Here is a 21970-nt window from a genome sequence, read left to right as displayed (position 1 = left end):
CACAACTAAAAGACAACGAAGAACGCGCTTAAGATCGAAACTCAGGCAGGTCCATACATAGGAGCTCTGTTGAGACACCAACCTGACCTTAGCTCGTTGGCAACCAATCAGACACATCAGTAAATCTAATCGAGAGTTTGTGGCGTCTTTGCTCGCACTTGAATTCGGTTTACATGTTGCAAGCCTGCACCCTAGCTGAAAAAAAAAGGCTCATTGTGGAAGCTTGGGCAACCTGTGGCCTTTAAGGATGGACTGTCAACGTTTCGTTGCATGCACGTGGTGACCGTTGAAGTGTTGTTACTGATTTGAAAGCTACTAGTATCATTCTCGTGGTACATGCGTACTGTCAGCTTGAACTGACCGAGGCTCGGTGCCATCATTTCTATTTCTTGTCGAGCTTCAGGTCTCACTGTGTTGATCTACACAGATTCCTCGCAAATGCTTCGGCTTCTTGGAAACCTTTTTGCGATAGCAATTCAGTGAATGCGACTATAAATTGTTTCTTTCGAGATGTGTATATAATCGGGTTGACAGTAGAATGCAATGCGACCAACCCGAACACAAAATGACGAAGTGTATTTTCTCGCTGTCCGAAAACTTTTCTCCGTACAGAAACCACGTGACGGACATAGGACCAATAGGGAAAATAACAAATAGCAAAATCGTCACTATCATTAAAGTAGCTGACTTTAGGCTTTCTTTTCTTTTTTGAATCTGGCTTTGGCCTCCTCAGAAACTTGAAGGGCAAGGATCCGCTTTTCATGGCGTCTAGCTTCCTTATAAACGAGGACCTGAAGACAGATGATTGAACTCAACAATGCTAATGTGAAAACTGCGACTGGGATCACAATTCCACTGGACATAGAAAAGTAAACAAGACTACCTGGGATCCAGGCACCAGCCGATAAAACTATAACTCGCGATTTAGGCAGCATTTCGTCGTGTGTGAAAGAGTATTTGATCATGATTGTGAGGTATCGTTCTCCGCTGATCAAAACTCTCTCGTGACAGCTGTCATTGAAAGCTGCACTTCTTTGGAGGATTGCCGGGAGATCATAGCTAAATATTGCAAATAGTCTGACATTATGTTTATTTACTTGTAGTGACTGACACCTCTATCACTAAACGTTGTCAATCTAACTTTTCTGCACTGCCTTTACCTTTATGGCACCTAATATCTAATTTCTTGAGTCATTGTATATATTTCCTTATTGCTTAATGATAATATTATGTACATTTTTTGTACTCACTGGAAAATAATACTTGAATTCGTTATTAGTTAAGTCAACTTGCTTGACGTACACTTAACGATTATTAACGGTAATTTTATATTTGTTTATTTATCTATTTTTAATTAATAAATTAAATTATTTGTATGTCAAAGTGCGTAAAAAATCCGTGTTCTATATGCAAATTTCGAGTTCATAATAACCACAAAGCTATCTTTTGCAATATTTTTCACCCAAGGACACATCTGAAATGTACCCCACTTTCTCTTTCAGAATATAAAGCTTTGACGTATTCTCTTTATGACTGGTATTGTCTTTGCTGCCTCTCTCATACGTTTCCTTTTAATCATTATGATAGTGATACTGATTTCTCATTTTGCCTTGTTTGATCTTCAATCTTCTGGCAATTTTGACAGCTCCCTTTTGGGAGCTAAATATTTTAATCTGTTCTTGGAAGACCCTGATACTTGTCAAATTCTTCTCAACTCTGACCTTGATCTAGACATCAATATGCTCTCATCAACTTCTAACTTACTCTGGATGTACTTATATGAATAGTAGCCAGTTCAATAATCTGTTCTCTGACTCCTCTAAATCTAACTGCTTCTCATTATTTCACTTCAATATACGCAGCTTTAAAAAACATTTTGTTGACCTAGAGGAATATCATCTCTCTACCCTAAATACATCTTTCTCTGCCATTGGTCTCTCTGAAACATGGCTAGACACCACTTCTAATGACTTGTATGGTATCCCTGGTTACCATTACATTTCTAAACCTCGATCTTCTGGATCAGGAGGTGGTATTGTTATATTCCTATGTGATACTTATGAATTCAAGAGAAGGTGTGACCTTGAATCTACGAATTGTGTCCTTGAATCTGTTTTTAATTGAAATTGTCCAACCAAATCATGAAAAAAAAATGTGATTTTGGGCTGTTTATACAAACCCCCTAACATTCAAACTGAAATCTTTAATGATGAAATTAAACAAGTTCTTGCTAAAAATTGGATTTGAGAATAAATTATGTTTCATTTTTGGTGACTTTAACATCAATATTCTTAATGCTGATTCACATATCCCTACTAACGATTTCATTGATCTCATTCATTCCAATGGTTTCTATCCTTTTATCTCTAAACCTACAAGGATCACATCTCATTCAGCTACCCTGATCGAGTAACATCTTCACAATAAAAAAATTAGTGGTATCCTTTGGTCCGACATATCTGATCCCTTACCTATATTACAGATTACTAATTGTTCCCTTAAACCTAAAACTAAATCTTCAGTTTATCATAAACGTCTTATAACTGCTCATAACATTGAAAATTTTCGCTCCCACCTTTGTTGTATTAATTGGGATTTCTCACAATCTTCCTCTTCAAATGCAATCTACAATTCTTTTATGGACTGTCTTTATCCAATCGATAAAACGTGCTTTCCTGTTAAGATCATCACTGTTAAAGAAAATTCAAAAGCCAAACCTTGGTTACCTCAGGGGTCCAAAACTCCTGTCGTAGGAAGTATGCTCTCTATGAACAGTATTGTAATCATCCTACAACTGCTAGCAAAGCTATATATACCAAATTACACGGTAACAGATACATAATAATTTTTTACCGCGGAATTTGGTATATATATAATACAAATATATAGTGCGCTGGACTGTTGTGCGGGAGGTCGAGGGTTCGAGACCCGGCCGGACCAACACTCAAGGTCTTAAAATAATTGAGAAGAATTTGCTACCTTTCTATAACATCAAGAAATGGTTAGATATTCTAGTCTTCTCGGATAGGGACGAATAAATGGAGGTCCCGTCTCCTTTAGGGTTGGAAGCAGGAGACGTTAATTTCCCACGCATGAGATTACTATGTGATGGATGTCCTCCCCTGGGGTAAGATGGGTGGGTTTACCGGGCCCGCAATAATTGGTGCAAGCTGTTGCGGTGTCCCTGCCGGTCGGTGAAGCTAAATAAATAAATCAATAAATCAATAAATCAAAACCTGCTGATATGAAGGACAACAGAGGTAACACTATCAACAACCATCAGTTAATTGCTGATAAGTTTAATGAATTCTTTATCAATATTGGTCCTTCTCTTGCAACTAAAATTACCCACTCGACTGTTGACCACAAATCATATTTGAGTGGTTCCTTTAGTGATAGTTTCTTTGCCTCACCTACCACCCCTGATGAAATTATCACCATAGTGTCCTCTCTGAAGAGTGGTAACATGGAGGGAGTGGATGGTATTAATGTTAATGTGATTAAGGCATCTATTGATCTCTTAGCATCTCCCCTCTCTCAAATGTGCAATATTATCTCCTTTTCGACTGGCATTGAGCCTGATAAGCTTAAAATCAGCAAATTGATTCCCATATACAAAAGTGAATATAACACTAACTTTACTAATCTTACCTTGCTTCTCTAAAATTCTTGAGAGTGCCATGTATCGTCGTCTGATCGACTATCTCACTAAACATAGCATACTCAATAATCATCAGTAGGGGTTTAGAAAGAATCATTCTACTTTTATGGCAATACTGGAACTTACTAATAAAATATTTGATTCATTTGACAAGAACGAATTCACAAAGTGGCATATCCATTGATCTAAAGAAGGCATTTGATACTGTTAATGACTCCATCCTCTTAGATAAGTTAAATTTCTATGGTATTCGAGGCACACTTTCAACTGGATGCATAGTTATCTCTTCTCTCGCTCACAATATGTTCAAATTGATTCCTGGAAATCTCCACTGCTTCCAATTAAATGTGGTGTTCCTCAGGGTTCTGTGTTAGGGCCACTTTTATTTCTTATATACATTAAAGACATCTTTTCATGCTGTGATAATCTCTCATTCATCCTCAGTTTTTACAGACGACACTAATATTTTCTTTCAACACAAAAATATCTCTGAACGAACTAAAATTGTGAACCATGAACTTTCTTTTGTGGCTGCCTGGTTTAAAGCTAACAAGTTAACTTTGCATCCTGATAAGACTAAATTTATTTTGTTTCACCCTGCAAGAAAGAAAATAAGTCTTGATTGTCTTTCTATTAACAGTGATAAGAATAGTATTAATAGAGTGGAATCTGAATACACAAAATTCCTAGGTGTTCATGATCATCCATCAAAACCTTTCATGGCAGGCTTATATAAAAGCCATTTCTTCCAAAATTGCCAAATCCACTGGGATTATTCTCAAATCTCGACAGTTTTTCCTTTCTAACACTCTTTGCATATTATACAATTCTTTAGTGTTCCCATATCTTCAATACTGTTCTATTATTTGGGCTTCCACTTACTCTTCGCATTTACAACCCCTCTTTCGTCTCCAGAAGAAAGCTTTAAGAATCATTACTCATTCTCCACCACGTGCACATACTTACTCACTCTTTAACAAATTCAAAATACTCAACATATTTAATATTTATAAGTACCAAGTTCCTTGCTTTGTTTTCCTTCACATGCAGAAGCTCTTGCCCAGTCTCCTCTTTCATCTCTTTTTGTTCTTAACTCTCACTGTCATCAATATCTCACTAGGCAAAAAGATAACTGACATCTTCATACTCACAAATATTCTTTCTCTCTTCGAGTACAGAGTCCTCAAATTTGGGATGACATTCCTCTCTCACTTCGTAATTCACTTACTCTATCTAGTTATAAACGTAAACTGAGAGATCTCACTAGGCAAAAAGATAACTGACTTCTTCATACTCACAAATATTCTTTCTCTTTTCGAGTACAGAGTCCTCAAATTTGGAATGACGTTCCTCTCTCACTTCGTAATTCACTTACTCTTTCTAGTTATAAACGTAAACTGAGAGGTCATTTTCAATTATAATAAGTTTAAACTAAGTTGAACTCAAATTTAAATTTATTTTTACTATTATTACTTTCTGCACACTACTATTATTTATGTTTATTTTGCTTTATATGCAGTAATGAGTTTTTATACGTTGTAATAAATTATTGTTTGCCTTTTCTCCATAAATCTTGTATTTACTGTTATATATATATATATTTTATATTTAACAATTATTCCACGAGCGCGCGTTGGATATGAGATGATAGACAGCCAACGAGGCGCTTAGCGCCGAGTTGGCTATAATTATCTCATATCCAACAAGCACGAGTGGAATAATTGTTTTATTAAAAAAAAATGCCCCCAAGATATTAGACAAATCTTCTCGACTTTATTTTGTAAGAAGAAACCGGATGTTACAATGTACAGATAATAGATTATGGTATATTGGCTCATATACCATAATGGCTAAGCCAATAAAAAATCTTGAATTGCATTATCCAATAATCCAGTTTTTAATAAATATATCTATATTTCTTTTTATTTCATGACTGTAATTTAGTAGCAGATTGTAACTCTCTGACCTATGCCATATAAGCCTCTGGATTTGGCATCTCATTATCGTTAACTTGTGCATAATTATTATTAAAGATTATTAAAGGCCGAGTGAAATGTTCCTCCTGGAGGCCTGGACACTATGGACCACCGCCTGGTTAGCTCAATTGGGAGAGCGCCGGACTGCTGTGCGGGAGGTCGAGAGTTCAATACCGGCCGGACCAACACTCAGGGTCTTAAAATTAACTGAGAAGAATATGCTTCCTTTCTTTAACATCAAGAAATGGTTAAATATTCTAGTCTTCTCGGATAGGGACGAATAAATGGAGGTCCCGTCTCCTGCAGGGTTGGGGTAGGAGACGTTAATTTCCCACGCACGAGATTACTGTGTGATGGATGTCCTCCCTGGGGTGGGTTGGGTGGGTTAACAAGACCCCCGTTGATACCAGTGTTTACTACACTGAAGGGGCTATCCTGTATAAATATAGATGTCTGTCTGTCTGTCTATGGACAGATCCGTGGCCCAAATCAGATCAAAAATTACCCGGCGTGTGATTGTGAGGTATCGTTCTTCGCTGATCAAAACCAAGTGACAAATCACACCATGCCAAATCACGACGCTGAACATGTTAAAAGCCAGATTTACTTCGCAAAGTTCGTAGAATCTTTTTCTCTGCAGCATAAAAACTGTCATAGCTCCATGGAGAGGTTGAACAACGACTCCAGCCATTAGATCAGTAAGCGCTAAAGATGCCAAAAACATAGTGGAGTTAGTTTGAAGACATCGTTTCCTTTTCACGGGCAAAATAACCATCACGTTCAAAAGGCAGGTAAGCGGACAGGCGACGAAGCTGAGGACAGCTGCTGCGACGAGAAAAGCGTGTGCTAGATTGGAAAAATCGTTTTGCAGACGAACAGGAAAAGGATAAATTATAACAACTGTTTTCAAGGCTAACGGAAGAGGACTGATTCATTTCACCGCAGAGAAGATTGAGTTTTTCGACCACTGTATTCACCCAAACGACAACGCTTGGCGGAATTGAATACCGCAAAGAGAGCTTGCTGCTTTTCAAACTGATAGGATGCGGAGAAGAAAGAAGTTAAGTGGATGCAAATGCGAATGTACATTCGATGGACTTGGCAAAAATTGATATTCTCTATTGTATAAGTACTGAAATAAATACAGCTTTAAGTGAAGAGGAACGTACTTAGCTGGAAATGGTTTGAGTGGCGCTTTTGGCGACCGATAGTTTGTGTCGATCGACTATTTACCGTCGGCTTGACTTCCATTGGTCATAAACTGATTTCGGCCGAAGGCCATATCCATTGAATGTTTTGGAAAAGCCTTTTCTCTTGAGATAATAATTATGCGGTTGACTGGCCGAGACAAATTGTGCTTTGGCGGCACTTGAGATCAATTTTCCGACACCATAAATGTTGTTTTCAGAACTAATGGAAGCGTTACAGTTTCAACTACGTTTTACCCCACGCTTTCTGAATGGGGTTTTGAAAACCGGCATTCGTCTTTTATGTTTCGGTTAGCAAATTAGAATTCTGGAAACATTTAAGGAAACATCTGAAAGACAACGAGGAACGCAGTTAAGATCGAAACTCAGGAAGGTCCATACATAGGAGCTCTGCTCAGACGCCGACCCTGACACTTGCTCGTCTCTGCATTCTACAGGTTCTAATAAATTGCACAGGCTGATGACAAACCAAACTCTTCGGTATGCTACAGCATTTATCGTAAACCTCATTAGCTGCTCTCTTTTATGCAAAGCATCTTGTCTGGAAGTTCTGTTATAACGGTTTCCAAAGGAGGGAGATCTGCGAGAGATCCTGCGAGGAGTCCACATTCCCCAGCAACCAATCAGACGCATCATCAAATCCAAGCAAGAGTTTTTCGCGTCTTTGCTCGCACTTGAATTCGGTTTACATGTTTAATTCTTGAGGGCTCATAGTGGAAGCTTGAGTAACATGTGGCCTTTAAGGATGGTTTGTCAATGTTTTGTTTCATGAATGCAGTGACAGCTGAAACAGAAGGCTCAGTTTAAAGAAGCTCGAGGAACCTGTGGCCTCTAAAGATGGATTGTCAATGTTTTTTTTGCATGCACGCGGTGACAGTTGTAGTGTTGTTACTGATTTGAAAGTTACAAGTGGTATTCTCGAGGCATACTTGTATTGGCAGCTTGAACTCACTGACGTTCAGTTCCATCAATTCGAGCTTCGGGTCTCACAACATTTCGTCTTGATCTGCTACAAGGATTGCTCGCCATTTCTTCGGCCTCTCGGAAACCTTTTCTCCACAGCAGTTCAATGAATGCGACCAGAAATTGTCTGTTTCGACATGTGCGTATAATCGGGTTGACAGTAGATTGCAACACAACTAACCCAAGCACAAAATGACGAAGTGTAGTTTTCTGACTGTTTGAAAACTTTTCCCCGTATAGAACCCACGTGATGTACAGAACAGCGATTGGGAGAATAAAAAAGAGCAATATGGTCACTATCGTGAAAGTTGTTAACTTTAAGGCTTTCTTTTCTCTTTTGAATCTTGCTCTGGCCTCATCAGAAACTTGAAGGGCAAGGATCCGCTTTTCATGGCGTCTAGCTTCCTTATAAACGAGGACCTGAAGGCAGATGATTAAACTCAACAATGCTACTGCGAAAACTACCACTGGGATCAGAATGCTCTTGAAAATAAAAAAGTAAACAAGAATACCTGGGATCCAGGCACCAGCCGATAAAACTATAACTTGCGCTTTAGTGAGGATTTCGTGGTGTGCGAAACAGTATTTGATTGTGAGGTATCGTTCTCCGCTGATCAAAACCAAGTGACATATCACAGCATGCCAAATTACGACAAAGGAGATGGTAAAAGCCAGATTTACTTCGCAAAATTCGTAGAATCTTTTTCTCTGCAGCATAAAAACTGTCATAGCTCCATGGAGAGGTTGAACAACGACTCCAACCATTAAATCAGTAAGCGCTAAAGATGCCAAAAACTTAGTGGAGTTAGTTTGAAGACATCGTTTGGTTTTCACGGCCAAAATAACCATCACGTTCAAAAGGCAGGTAAGCGGACAGGCGACGAAGCTGAGGACAGCTGCTGCGACGAGAAAAGCGTGTGTTAGATCGGAAAAATAGTATTCCATGCGAACAGGAAAAAATAAATTATCACAACTGTTTTCAAGGCTAACGGAAGAGGACTGATTCATTTCGCCGCAGAGCAGAGTGAGTTTTTCGACTACTGTATTGACCCAAACGACAACGCTTGGAATTGAATATCGCAAAGAGAGCTTGCTGCTTTTCAAACTGATATGATACGGAGAAGAAAAAAGTTAAGCGGACGCAAATGCAAATGTACATTTGATGGACTTGGCATAAATTCATATTCTCTATTGTATAAGTATTGAAACAGATACAGCTTTACGTCAAGAGGAACGTAATTAGCTGGAAATGGTTTGAATGCCACTGAATGGCCTTTTTGCGACCGATAGTTTGTGTTGATCGACTTTTTACAGTCGGCTTTACTTCCATTGGTCATAAACTGATTTCAGCTAAAGGCCATATCCATTGAATGTTTTGGAAAAGCCTTTTCTCTTGAGATAATAATTATGCGGTTGACTGGCCGAAACAAATTGTATTTTGGCGGCACTTTAGATCAATTTTCCGACACCATAAATGTTGTTTTCGGAACTAATTGAAGTGTTAAAGTTCCAACTACGTTTTACTCCACGCTTTCTATATGGGATTTTGAAAAACGGTACCGTTATTCGTCTTTTCTGTTTCGGTTAGCAAACAGGGAAAATTCTCAGATGGTAAGAAAACTTCGGTTCGTCTTTTTATAGTAAGGTTGATAGACTTGAACTCAGTTAGCAATTCGATTTTAAACGAGACTGAAACAGGCAATCAAATTTATTTTTTATCAACCTTTATTTTCCAGGTATTGTACAGAAACCAGCTTGATTCTCTTCGTTAATTCTCTCTGTGCCATCTATCCAAGACAGGGGTCAAACGTTTGCGCCAGTGCGAAAATTGTAATGGCCAGGTGAAGACCGCTGGGTGGTGCACTTAGGTTGTCAAATGTATCACTCGAGTAACAGACGAGGCGTTGAATGTTTTGGTAAAGCATTTTCTCTTGAGATAATAATTAGGTGGTTGACTGGCCAAAACAAATTATGTTTTGGCGGCACTTTAGATCAATTTTCCGATACCATAAATGTTGTCTTCGGAACTAATAGAAGTGTTATAGTTTCAACTACGTTTTACTCCACGCTTTCTCTATGGGGTTTTGAAAACCGGCATTCGTCATTTATGTTTCGGTTAGCAAATTAGAATTCTGCGGTTAAAAGTGTTAAAAAGAGCCGGACAAAAACCTCAAAATCAAGCACTCTAATAAGAGTGGCAATTTCCCAAACTTTTTGCTGATTACTTTCCTTCACATCACATGTTTATTTCACGGGGAAAACTCTCAGATGGTAAGAAAACTTCGGTTCGTCTTTTTATATTAAGGTTGATAGACTTGAACCCAGTTTTCAATTCGATTATAAACAAGATTGAAACAGACAATCAAATTTATTTTTAATTAACTTTTATGTTCCAGGTACTAAACAAAAGCTATTGAAACTAACAGAATACCCGAAGGTAACAAAAGAGTGTATAATATGACGTGTTAATTAGAACGAAAGAGGACATGTTTCGGTCGTTTAACGACCATATTCAGTTGAGAATAGAACTGATTTGAAGTTACATTTGAACTTATAATTTACTACTTAACTCAAATGTAACTTCAAATCAGTTCTACTCTCAACTAAAGATGGTCGTTGAACGACCGAAACATGTCCTCTTTCGTTCTAATTAACCCGTCATATTATACACTCTTTTCTTACCTTTGGTAAGAAAAGTGCTCCCAGTTGGCTTGTTAGCTCAATTGGTAGAGCGCTGCACTAGTATCGCAGAGGTCAGTGGTTCGAATCCCGTACAGGCCTGAAATTTTTTTCAGGTCTGATTTCCACTATTGCTCAAATAGTGCTTTACTGCGAAGGATCGCTCTTATATACGTCTCATAACCGCAGTTCACTCATATGTTTCATATGTTTGTTGTTGTTTGGGTATTCTGTTAGTTTCAATAGCTTTTGTTCACTACTACATTATAAGTTCAAATGTAACTTCAAATCAGTTCTACTCTCAACTGAAGATGGTCGATGAACGACCGAAATATGTCCTCTTTTGTTCTAATTAACACGTCATATTTTCCAGGTATCGTAAAGGAACCAGCTTGATTTTCTTCCTTAATTCTCTTTGTGCCATTTGTCCATGACAGGCGTCAAACGTTTGCGCATGTTCGAAAATTGTAATGGCCAGATGAAGATCGCTGGATGGTGCATTTAGATTGTCAGATGTATCACACGAGTTAATTTGGATATATCAGCAAAGTTGAAATGTTAAATTGGCCACCATAACGATTACAAAAGCTGACGTTTCGAGCGTTAGCCCTTCGTCGGAGCGAATAGAGGAATTGTGGCTTTTGTGTGCTGTTAAAGGCAGAAAATGGAGCTACGTTACTGGTGGAAACATGGCAACGAGAAAAACATGAATAAATTAGTGGAATGAAAACCGTTCGTTAATCCCTGTGCGATTTAGACTGCCGGTTTGAAAGATGAGCTTTTGTTCAAGATTTTTACGGCTTTCCGTGCTAACTAAGTGTAAGGAAAGACCGCAGATTGCCATATGTTGCTTAGAATGATTAGGTAAATTAAAATGCCTAGCGACGGGTTTCGATGTATTCTTGTCATTCCTTTCCACGTCTCGAAGGTGTTCTCGGAATCGGTCAGCTAGTCTTCAGCCTGTTTCGCCGATGCATATCTTTTTGCAATAAGTGCAAGTTATGCAATAGATTACATTGGCGGAGGTGCACGTGAAGTGATCGGTGATCTTAATGGATCGTTTAGGTCCCGATATTTTATCAGTGTTGTGAATGAAAGGACACGTTTTGCATCGTGCACGAGCGCATTTAAAAGTGCCTGTTTGGTCATTAGTCTGAAAAGAACTTCTGACCAAAAAATTGCCTATGCTTTTGTCGCGTTTGAATGAAATGAGCGGCGGCTGCGAAAAGATACTGCTTGTCTCAGGATCGTTTTGAAGTAATTTCAAGTTTTTAAGAATGATGGATTTAACTGAGTGGTCACGGTGAACTGAGTGAAACGTGAGAATGAATGGAATGGGGTCGGAATCTTCCTTATGCGACGTTTGTAGTGCTGAATGTCGATCAATAAGTTGGGCGCGGTGGTAACCCGCTTGAACGACAGAAACAGGGTAACCGCGTTTATCGAAAAACTGGCACATTGACTCTGATTTGTGATGGAAATCAGAGTCATCACTATCTAAACGAAGAAGTCTTAGAAACTGAGAAAAAGGAATGGAATTCTTAACGTGAGATGGATGCGAAGCCGAATATAACAAGTAATTATGTGAGTCTGTAGGTTTGTAATACACACTAGTGCATAAACCGTTACCTTCAATTGAAACTTTGATGTCTAAAAGGAATAAAGAATTGTCAGAAACTTCCCAGGTATATTTCAGAGCCGGGTGAAAAGAATTGACTGCGGTTATGATTTGAGTGAGCTCCTCTCCGGTAGAGGAGGTAGCGCCGATACAGTCATCGATGTAGCGACCGTAAAGTTCAGGTTTGGACCCGTTGTATTGGCTGAAAAATTGATGTTCGACAAAACCTACAAAAAGATTGGCATAGCTATGTCCCATTCTGGTGCCCATGGCTACACCATTGGTTTGTTTGAAGAAGTTGTTTCCGAATGAAAAACAATTGAGTATGAGCACTAGTTCGGCAAAGCGTAGTAGTGTTTCAGATTTAGGTTCCTTATCAGTACGTTGATCAAAAAAATGTTTAAGGGCCAGAAGGCCTTCGCCATTAGGAATGACAGTGTAAAGAAACGTAAAATTCATGGTGAAAAGAAGTTTGTTTTGGCCAAGGAAATTACAGTCTCGAAAAATCTGAAGAGCGTGTTGGCTGTCTTTAAGATATGATGGTAAAGTTTTGAAGATGAGAGCCATAATTTTGTCTAGATAGCTGGAGATAAGTTCGGTAGGGCTAAAGTATCACACGAGTAACAGACGAAGCGTGACAGGGATGAACAACGTCTGCGCATGTGTGGCGTGAGTGACACCGAGGAAATCCGCAGAAATACGTTTTTTAGGGCAAGATAGACAGGGATGAAAAACGTCTGCGCGTGCGCCAGAGACCCGCGGTAAGAAACGCAGGCTCAAACGTGCGCTCACTCAAACTCAATAGAATTTTTGCGGGAAAGGAAAAGCCATTACAAAAGTTTAAAAAATAAGGAAGCCGTTGAAAAGATAAGGTTTTAATTCTCATTTTTGAAAAGAAGAAAAGAATTTCAAAAAATTAAGGGGGTGTACAAGTTGTACAAAAATTGTTCTCGCGCCGAAAAACAGTCTTTTGAGCAAAGTCTCTATACGGTTGCGAACTTGCTCAATTTGCGGCAACGTTAACAGTGTCGCGTTAGCTTTTTCTGACCTCTTTTTCGTCCGTTCATGCAAAATTTTGGTTCGTCGGTAAAACAAGGCGCAGTAAAGAAGCTTTTAACGGCAATTCTAAGCTCCTGCCTCTTGGGTTGGCAAGAGCTATGAACGCGCCTGAAGAAACTCCAGTTTTGTTTACATCATCGTCGCATGATCGTGAAGCAAGATAGTTGAAGAGCGTGTTTTCCGACCGACTTTCCAATTAATTAAACTTAATTCCTGTAAGCCTTTTCAAAATTTTGGACATAAAGGGAAGAAAGAAAGCGAGATATCAATCAGGGAGCACGTGGTGTGACGCCTGTGAAACAAAATTTTACTGAAGTGCCGAAGGAGACCGAGGTGTGGAGATAACAGATGGATTTCGTTGTGAACTATGTTGACTCAAAATCATACATTAGGTTTAGTTTTGAGGAAAGAGACTCTAGGATTGGAAAAAGTACGAAACAAGAAGCCATTTATTTGTTAACCAATGTTAAATGTCTATCAGGTAAATATCTATCAGGCTAATATTGGAGGGAATTTTTCCCTCATTGATATTTTTCAATGGTTCCATTACTTACCGTGTTGTCAAAATAGCTTCGTTAAGTTTTCATAACACTAAATTATTTTGGAATTTAATTTTGTGTCTATTCTTATCACCATTCAAATTCAAGACAGATACCAGTAATTTTGATCAATCATTTACCTTAACCCAATTGTCAATCAAAACCAACTCAGACCAACCCATCCTTAACTCCCACCCCACATCATATCAATCAAAATATTCAGTTCAAAATTTTTTTTAACTCAAAAAAACTTTTTTTGGCTCCATATACCTGACCTCGTCCCTTCCTTTTACCACCTACATTTAATACTAACCAACATGTTACTCATCTCCCTCATTCCTTTTCCTTTGATTATGACTTTCTCATCTTGTTTCATTCTAACCTTCCTTATTATTAACATTTAAATTTTTGTACTGCCTTGAAGTGGATGCCTTGCAAACTGAATATAAAAATAATGAATATACAAATTTGTCACAGAAATCTTAAAAAAAAAAAAACAAACAAGCAGAAAGGGCTTTCCAATTTTTTAGAGACTGAAGATTCCTTTATGGAGTCCTTAACAATGAAAATCTTTCATTTTCCTTTTTTTTTCTTGTTCATCTTTTTGTCTTTTTTTGCATTGTTTTCTTTATTTTCATCTTATTTCCAGTGTAATTATATTAAGTTTAGAAAAATTTGACCTACAATCTGCAGGTCAAAGGAACACCTCGTAGATCTATAAGAAAATAAAAGTGTGAAAGTGTGGACCCTCAATGCTAATACCCAATTGAACTACTGATAGTTTTTATTTGAATGCTGCCTTGTGACTGACCTAACTGCCGTGCAGTTTGTAGGTCCCTCAGTACAAATTCTCTATTTTATTTTCATCATCTCACACTTTCAACACTTGCCACCCTCACGCTTCCTTTCCCCTTATTAACGCACTATTTTTGTGGAGATTTGGGAACCCTTTCTTTTAGGGTTCCATACTTTTACACATGCAATGCCACAAAGATGGCTAGATAAATCTATTGCATTTTTTTAAAAAAGTTTTTCTTTCTTAAAAAAGAAAAAACATATAGTCTACCCAACCACAACAACATGGCAATGTCACTTTCTGGTTCTTTCTAAGCGCTATTTTACAGTCAACAGTTCTTAGCAGAATAGGAAGCAACCCATGTACACTCATTCCCCCTTTGTTTAGCAAATTGTTTTATTCATCCAATGTGGATATTTCTGTAAAAAGCAGTCCACTGAGTCAGGCGTTGGTGTACCAGATAATTGTTCAAGGAATCTTACTAGGCAACAGGATCTATGATTCAATCACAAAACTCCTCAAACCTTTGGTGTGCTACAATCTCTGCAAGGCCCTAAAGCACTGAACAATAATCATCGACCATACACTATTTGTCCTGAACTCCCTGTCTGCATTAATCGTGAAGCAAATCCGGCTTCTGTTTTCATTTTAGTTCCAACATTATTATACTTATTCCAACTTTCCCAGAAATTTTTCTTTTTGATAGCACATCCAGGAGAACAATGGATTTCATGTGGCTTTTGCTGAGTGGCAGCATTCATAGGAGCTCCTCTCATACCATATGGAAATAACTAATTTCCAATACACTCTTAGGACTGTAACGAATGTTAAGTTCCAGTGAGAGCGATATGCATGGGTAACGCGATATTTTGCAGCGTTTTTGATTTGCAATTGTTCATGTAACACCGTGTAGGATGGGTGTGCTTTCGCTTCGCCTTGATAAAAAGTTCCATTTTTCTTCGAGATTCACATTTATTACCAAAGCATGGTATTATTTACCTTCTATCAATTTGAATCTTAGCTTATTATCTAAAATGGAGGTAAATTATACTCAAAGAAATTAAGCTTGCTGAATGTGTTTCCTTACCGAGTTCTGAAAGTTGGCTCTTGACCAAGAAAATGAACATTTCCCAAAAATAATACGTTCAAGTTGTCGACGAGTTCAATTTACAGAAGTTAATTTGAAATAGCGTCCTTACATTTCAGTCTGAAAGGCAAAATATATCCACGAATACATAGTTAAAATTGTGCTGACATTTCGTTGATCAGACGATCGAACAACTCGCCGACCACGGACTAAATCAACATGCTCGCGCCATGTATTGGCAACTTCAACTCACTTACGTTCAGTTCCATCAATTCGAGCTTCGGGTCTCACAACAATTCGTCTTGATCTGCTACAAGGATTCCTCGCCATTTCTTCGGCCTCTCGGAAACCTTTTCTCCACAGCAGTTCAATGAATGCGACCAGAAATTGTCTGTTTCGACATGTGTATATAATCGGGTTGACAGTAGAATGCAACACAACTAACCCAAACACAAAATGACGAAGTGTAGTTTTCTCACTGTTTGAAAACTTTTCCCCGAATAGAACCCACGTGATGGACATAACAGCAATTGGGAGAATAAAAATAAGCAATATGATCACTATCGTGAAAGTTGTTAACTTTAAGGCTTTCTTTTCTCTTTTGAATCTGGCTTTGGCTTCCTCAGAAACTTGAAGGACAAGGATCCGCTTTTCATGGCGTCTAGCTTCCTTATAAACGAGGACCTGAAGGCAGATGATTGAACTCAACAATGCTACTGTGAAAACTAGCACTGGGATCACAATCCCCCTGGACATAGAAAAGTAAACAAGAATGCCTGGGATCCAGGCGCCAGTCGATAAAACTATAACTCGCAATTTAGTGAGCATTTGGTCGTGTGTGAAAGAATATTTGATTGTGAGGTATCGTTCTCCGCTGATGAAAGCCAAGTGACATATCACAGTATGCCAAATTACGAGTAAGGAGATGCTAAAAGCAAGATTTACTTCGCAAAATTCGTAGAATCTTTTTCTCAGCAGCATAAAAACTGACATAGCTCCATGGAGAGGTTGAACAACGACTCCAGCCATTAGATCAGTAAGCGCTAAAGATGCCAACAAAATGTTGGAGTAAGTTTGAAGACGTCGTTTGGTTTTCACGGCCAAAATAACCATCACGTTCAAAAAGCAGGCAAAAGGACTGGCGACGAAGCTAACAGCAGCTGCTACTATGAGAAAAGTGCGTGTCAGATTGGAAAAATCGTATTGCAGACGAACAGGAAAAAATAAATTAACACAACTGTTTTCATGGCCAACGGAAGAAGACTGATTCATTTCGCCGCAGAGGAGAGCGAGTTTTTCGACCACTGTATTCACCCAAACTACAACGCTTGGAAGTGAGTACCGCAAAGACATCGTGCTGCTTTTCAAACTGATAGGATAAGGAGAAGAAAGCAGTTAAGTGGACGCAAATGCAAATGTATATTTGAAGGACTTGGCAAAATTGATATTCTCTTTTGCTTAAGTGCTGAAACAGATACAGCTTTACGTCAAGAGGAACGTAATTAGCTGGAAATTGGTTTGAATGCCGCCGAGTGGCCTTTTGCGACCGATAATTGATGTCGATCGACTATTTATCGTTGGCTTGACTCCCACCGATCATAAACTGGTTTCGGCTGAAGGCCATATCCATTGAATGTTTTGGCAAAGCCTTTTCTCTTGAGATAATAATTATGTGGTTGACTGGCCGAAACAAATTGTGTTTTGGCGGTACTTTAGATCCATTTTCCGACACCATAAATGTTGTTTTCGGAACTAATGGCAATTTCCCAAACCTTTTGCTGATTACTTTTCTTCACATCACATGTTTATTTCACGGGAAAACTCTCAGGATGGTAAGAAAACTTCGGTTCGTCTTTTTATTTTAAGGTTGATAGACTTGAACCCATTTTGTACTTACATACCTACATAGATACATGTATACATACTTTATTTGTCACGTAGGTCGATAAAAAGCAGCTAAAAAGCTGATGTGGACCTACAAACTAAAGTGTATCTATAAAATTTAAATAATAATAATAACAAATGAATAAAGGCTAATAGTTTAATGGCCAACATAACTAAACAAGAATTGCCGGCTTCCGCAAAAAATCTCATCATAATCACTCCTAGAACTTCTCGTATTTACTTTTTACCTAAAATTCACAAACCTAACAACCCGGGTCGGTCCATTGTCTCGGCTTGCAGTTGCCCTACCGAACGTATCTCCAGCTATCTAGACAAAATTATGGCTCCCATCGTCAAAACTTTACCATCATATATTAAAGACAGCCAACACGCTCTTCAAATTTTTCGAGACTTTAATTTCCTTGGCCAAAACAAACTTCTTTTCACCATGGATTTTACGTTCCTTTACACTGTCATTTCTAATGGCGAAGGCCTTCTGGCCCTTAAAAATTTTTTTGATCAACGTATTGATAAGGAACCTAAATCTGAAACACTACTACGCTTAGCCGAACTAGTGCTCACATTCAATTGTTTTTCATTCTGAAACAACTTCTTCAAAAACACCAATAATGTATCCATGGGCACCAAAATGGGACCTAGCTATGCCAATCTTTTTGTAGGTTTTGACGAACATCAATTTTCAGCCAATACAACGGGTCCAAACCTGAACTCTACGGTCGCTACATCGATGACTGTAGCGGCGCTACCTCCTCTACCAGAGAGGAGCTCACTCAATTCATAACCGCAGTCAATTCTTTTCACCCGGCTCTGAAATATACCTGGGAAGTTTCTGACAATTCTTTATCCTTTTTAGACATCAAAGTTTCAATTGAAGGTAACGCTTTATGCGCTAGTGTGTATTACAAACCTACAGACTCGCACAATTACTTGTTATATTCGTCTTCGCATCCATCTCACGTTAAGAATTCCATTCCTTTTTCTAAGTTTCTAAGACTTCGTCGTTTATGTAGTGATGACTCTGATTTCCACCACAAATCAGAGTCAATATACCAGTTCTTCGATAAACGTGGTTACCCTGTTTCTGTCGTTCAAGTGGGTTACCACCGCGCCCAACTTATTGATCGACATTCAGCACTACAAACGTCGCATAAGGAAGATTCCGACCGCATTCCATTCACTCTTACGTTTCACCCTCAGGACCACTCAGTTAAATCCACCATTCTTAAAAACTATATATTACTTCAAAACGATCCTGAGACAAGCACTATCTTTTCGCAGCCTCCGCTCATTTCATTCAAACGCGACAAAAACATAGGCACTTTTTTGGTCAAAAGTTCTTTTCAGACTAATGACCAAACAGGCACTTTTAAATGCGCTCGTGCACGATGCAAAACGTGTCCTTTCATTCACAACACTAATAAAATATCGGGACCTAAATGATCCATTAAGATCACCGATCACTTCACGTGCACCTCCGCTAATGTAATCTATTGCATAACTTGCACTTATTGCAAAAAGATCTACATCGGCGAAACAGGCAGAAGACTAGGTGACCGATTCCGAGAACACCTTCGAGACGTGGAAAGGAATGACAAGGACACATGGAAACCAGTCGCTAGACATTTTAATTTACCTAATCATTCTAAGCAACATATGGAAATCTTCGGTCTTTCCTTACACTTAGGTAGCACGGAAAGCCGTAAAAATCTTGAACAAAAGCTCATCTTTCAAACCGGCAGTCTAAATCCCACAGGGATCAACGAAGGCTTTTCATTCCACTAATTTATTCATGTTTTTCTCGTTGCCATGTTCCCACCAATAACGTATCTCCATTTTCTTCCTTTAAAAGCACACGCAACTCACAATTCCTCTATTCGCTCCGACGAAGGGCTAACGCTCGAAACGTCAGCTTTTGTAACCGTTACGGTGGCCAATTTACCATTTCAACTTTGTTGATATATCCAAATAATAATAACAAACTTGTGAATTTATGATAAATAAGAAAAGATGTAATACCTTGTAAGATGATTTACAGTTAATCGACTGTAGTGTTAAAAATAAATAAAATAAATAAATATAGTAAAATAACATTAATATATGTAATTTACAATGTCTTTATTTATTCCCCGTAAACCATTAAATGTTATTTTATCTAAAATGTCGGATTTTGCGTTAAGAGCAGATTCAAAAGAAACAGTGTTCGCGGTTTGCTCTTTAAGTACATGGGTAAGTTTTTTCATAGAATAGACGCGTGGTGAGGGAATGAAGATCGACGGAAGTCACTTTTAGGGCGTTGCACCTATAGTTTCAGACTGTCCCTTAGATTTCTCAACGGAGAGTGTTTAATAAATAGAGAGCTTATACCAGCCGGAGCTCTATTGTAAAATGCCTGATAAGATATAGTTGCAATCCTCTTTTTGTAGATGTTTGATAAGGACTTCCATTTTGTCGCTGCCAGGACTTCAGTGTTGGGGGTAGATTCCTTTAGGTTAAGAATAAATCTCGCGGCTCCAATGTGAACGTCCTCTTGGGTCTGAAGTGACTTTGAAGATCCCCCTAGTGCAATTGAACGCGTAATACTTGGAATAATACCTTTGAAATAAATTGACTCAAAGATGCGATTGTCGAGTCCTTTTAAGTGTGTGAGTTTCTTCACTCTTGCTGAAAACGCTTACTCAAAGATTTTACATGTGGTGACCAAGAGAGGTTATTATCGACAAGAATCCCTAAACATGTAGCTTTGGAAACAAACAACAAATTATTTTGCCCTAAACAAATTGTCTGTAAGGGTCCGATGAATTTTGATTTTGATAACAACATTAGTTAACAAATGGTAAACACCACAGCGTACACTGTTGAGTTATGGATGCACGCGGGAGGTTGCTAAGCACGAAAGAAGCGTAAGAGTCGCTCGAGGCGATAGCCGAGAGCGACTCTAGCTTCTTGAGTGCTTAGCAAACCTCCCAAGTGTATCCATAACTCAATAGTGTACGCTGTGGTGTTTCCCATTTGTTTTATAACATAACATTGATACATTGTAGCTAAAGAATTCCCTTTTATTTAAAAAATCTTACGTGACCAGAAAAAACAAGCGCGCACGGAAAAATAGACTTTGCATTTACTCACGTCAGCAGCGTACACCCATGGGCAAATGGGGGACGCTAAATTGACCAATCAGAGCGCGCGCTTTACTTTGGTTATGTTATAATTCAGTTTTTGCAGGATGAATAGCCATGAAGTTATCCTTAGCCCATTTGTTTAAGTCGACGATCGCTTTCTGTATCTTAGATAAGACTTCATCAACAGTATTTCCAATGCAGAAAACTGTAGTATCATCTGCAAACATTTCAACGGAAGCGTTCGTCGTGGCTCCGGGCAGACCATTTGAGTAAATGCTGTAAAGTCTAGGACTGAGTAAAGACCCTTGGGGCACACCAGTATCGATTATAAACAAGATTGAAGCAGGAAATCAAATTTATTTTTAATTAACTTTTATTTTCCAGGTACTAAAAAAAGCTATTGAAACTAACAGAATACCCAAAGGTAACAAAAGAGTGTATAATACGACATGTTAATTAGAACAAAAGAGGACATGTTTCGGTCGTTCAACGACCATCTTCAGTTGAGAGTAGAACTGATTTGAAGTTACATTTGAATTTATAATGTAGTACCAAACAAAAGCTATTGAAACCACCAGAATACCCAAAGGTAACAAAAGCGTGTATAATATGACTTGTTAATTAATGGTAATTACTGAAGCATATGGCATTATGAGAAATATTGCAGTCAGCTTCGGCCTACGGCCTCAGCTGGCTGCAATATTTCTCATAATGCCATGTGCCGAAGTAAATATCTATTATAATTATTGATCCCCATGAAATCCTATTGTTCTGTGTCTGTGTTGGATCTTCGTTTTTAGTCGCACCTATGTGTGATAATTGTGATGCTCATTGCTATTGTTCTTTGTTGTGATGAATATATCTTAGATTTTAATTGTGCCGAGGGTTGATATTGTAGCTCATTGTTATAGTTGTTCAAAACAGTTCTAATGATGGAATTAATTCGTGCAAGGCGTGTAACACCGCTAATTTGAATACTTTATAAGCCAGAGAATTCATTCATTTTACTCAGCATGAACCTGGGTTTAGAAAGAGGATGGGTTCGTCGGAAGACGAAGGATTATTTATTACACAGAGCTCTACGAAGGCAGATATTTCAGCAGAAATCGAAGGGCACTACACTAATCACTCTCTCAGGCGTTCTTGTGCTACACGGTTGTATGATGGTGGTGTTTCAGAATAACTTATCCAAGAAACGACTGGCCATCGGTCTTCCGATGGTGTCAGAGCATATGAATGTACCTCATCAGCACTCAAAAGGGAAGGAAGCGAAATTTTTCAGGGTTCTCTTTCAAAAAACGCTGTAATTGATGTAGAGAAAAAGGACAAAAACGGTGCTGGGGAAAATTATACTGCACAA

General features: G+C 38.5%; 2 protein-coding genes and 1 pseudogene across 2 annotated transcripts; all 3 read right to left on the bottom strand.

Annotated features, from left to right (window-relative positions):
• Positions 1–48: 48 nt before the first annotated feature.
• On the bottom strand, positions 49–6919 carry LOC148728051 (uncharacterized; annotated as a pseudogene).
• An 874-nt stretch (positions 6920–7793) lies between these two features.
• On the bottom strand, positions 7794–8657 carry LOC148728050 (melanocortin receptor 5-like). The gene has a single exon (XM_088724911.1). It carries the CDS (start codon positions 8655–8657, stop codon positions 7794–7796), a length of 864 nt encoding a protein of 287 aa, XP_088581037.1.
• A 7178-nt stretch (positions 8658–15835) lies between these two features.
• Positions 15836–16939, bottom strand: LOC148728049 (trace amine-associated receptor 365-like). The gene has a single exon (XM_088724910.1). It carries the CDS (start codon positions 16937–16939, stop codon positions 15836–15838), a length of 1104 nt encoding a protein of 367 aa, XP_088581036.1.
• Between the last annotated feature and the right edge of the window lie 5031 nt (positions 16940–21970).

This window comes from Stylophora pistillata, chromosome 6 (assembly GCF_964205215.1).
Source record: "Stylophora pistillata chromosome 6, jaStyPist1.2, whole genome shotgun sequence".
NCBI classification, from domain to species: domain Eukaryota; kingdom Metazoa; phylum Cnidaria; class Anthozoa; order Scleractinia; family Pocilloporidae; genus Stylophora; species Stylophora pistillata.
This window is presented reverse-complemented; position numbering and strand designations above follow the sequence as displayed.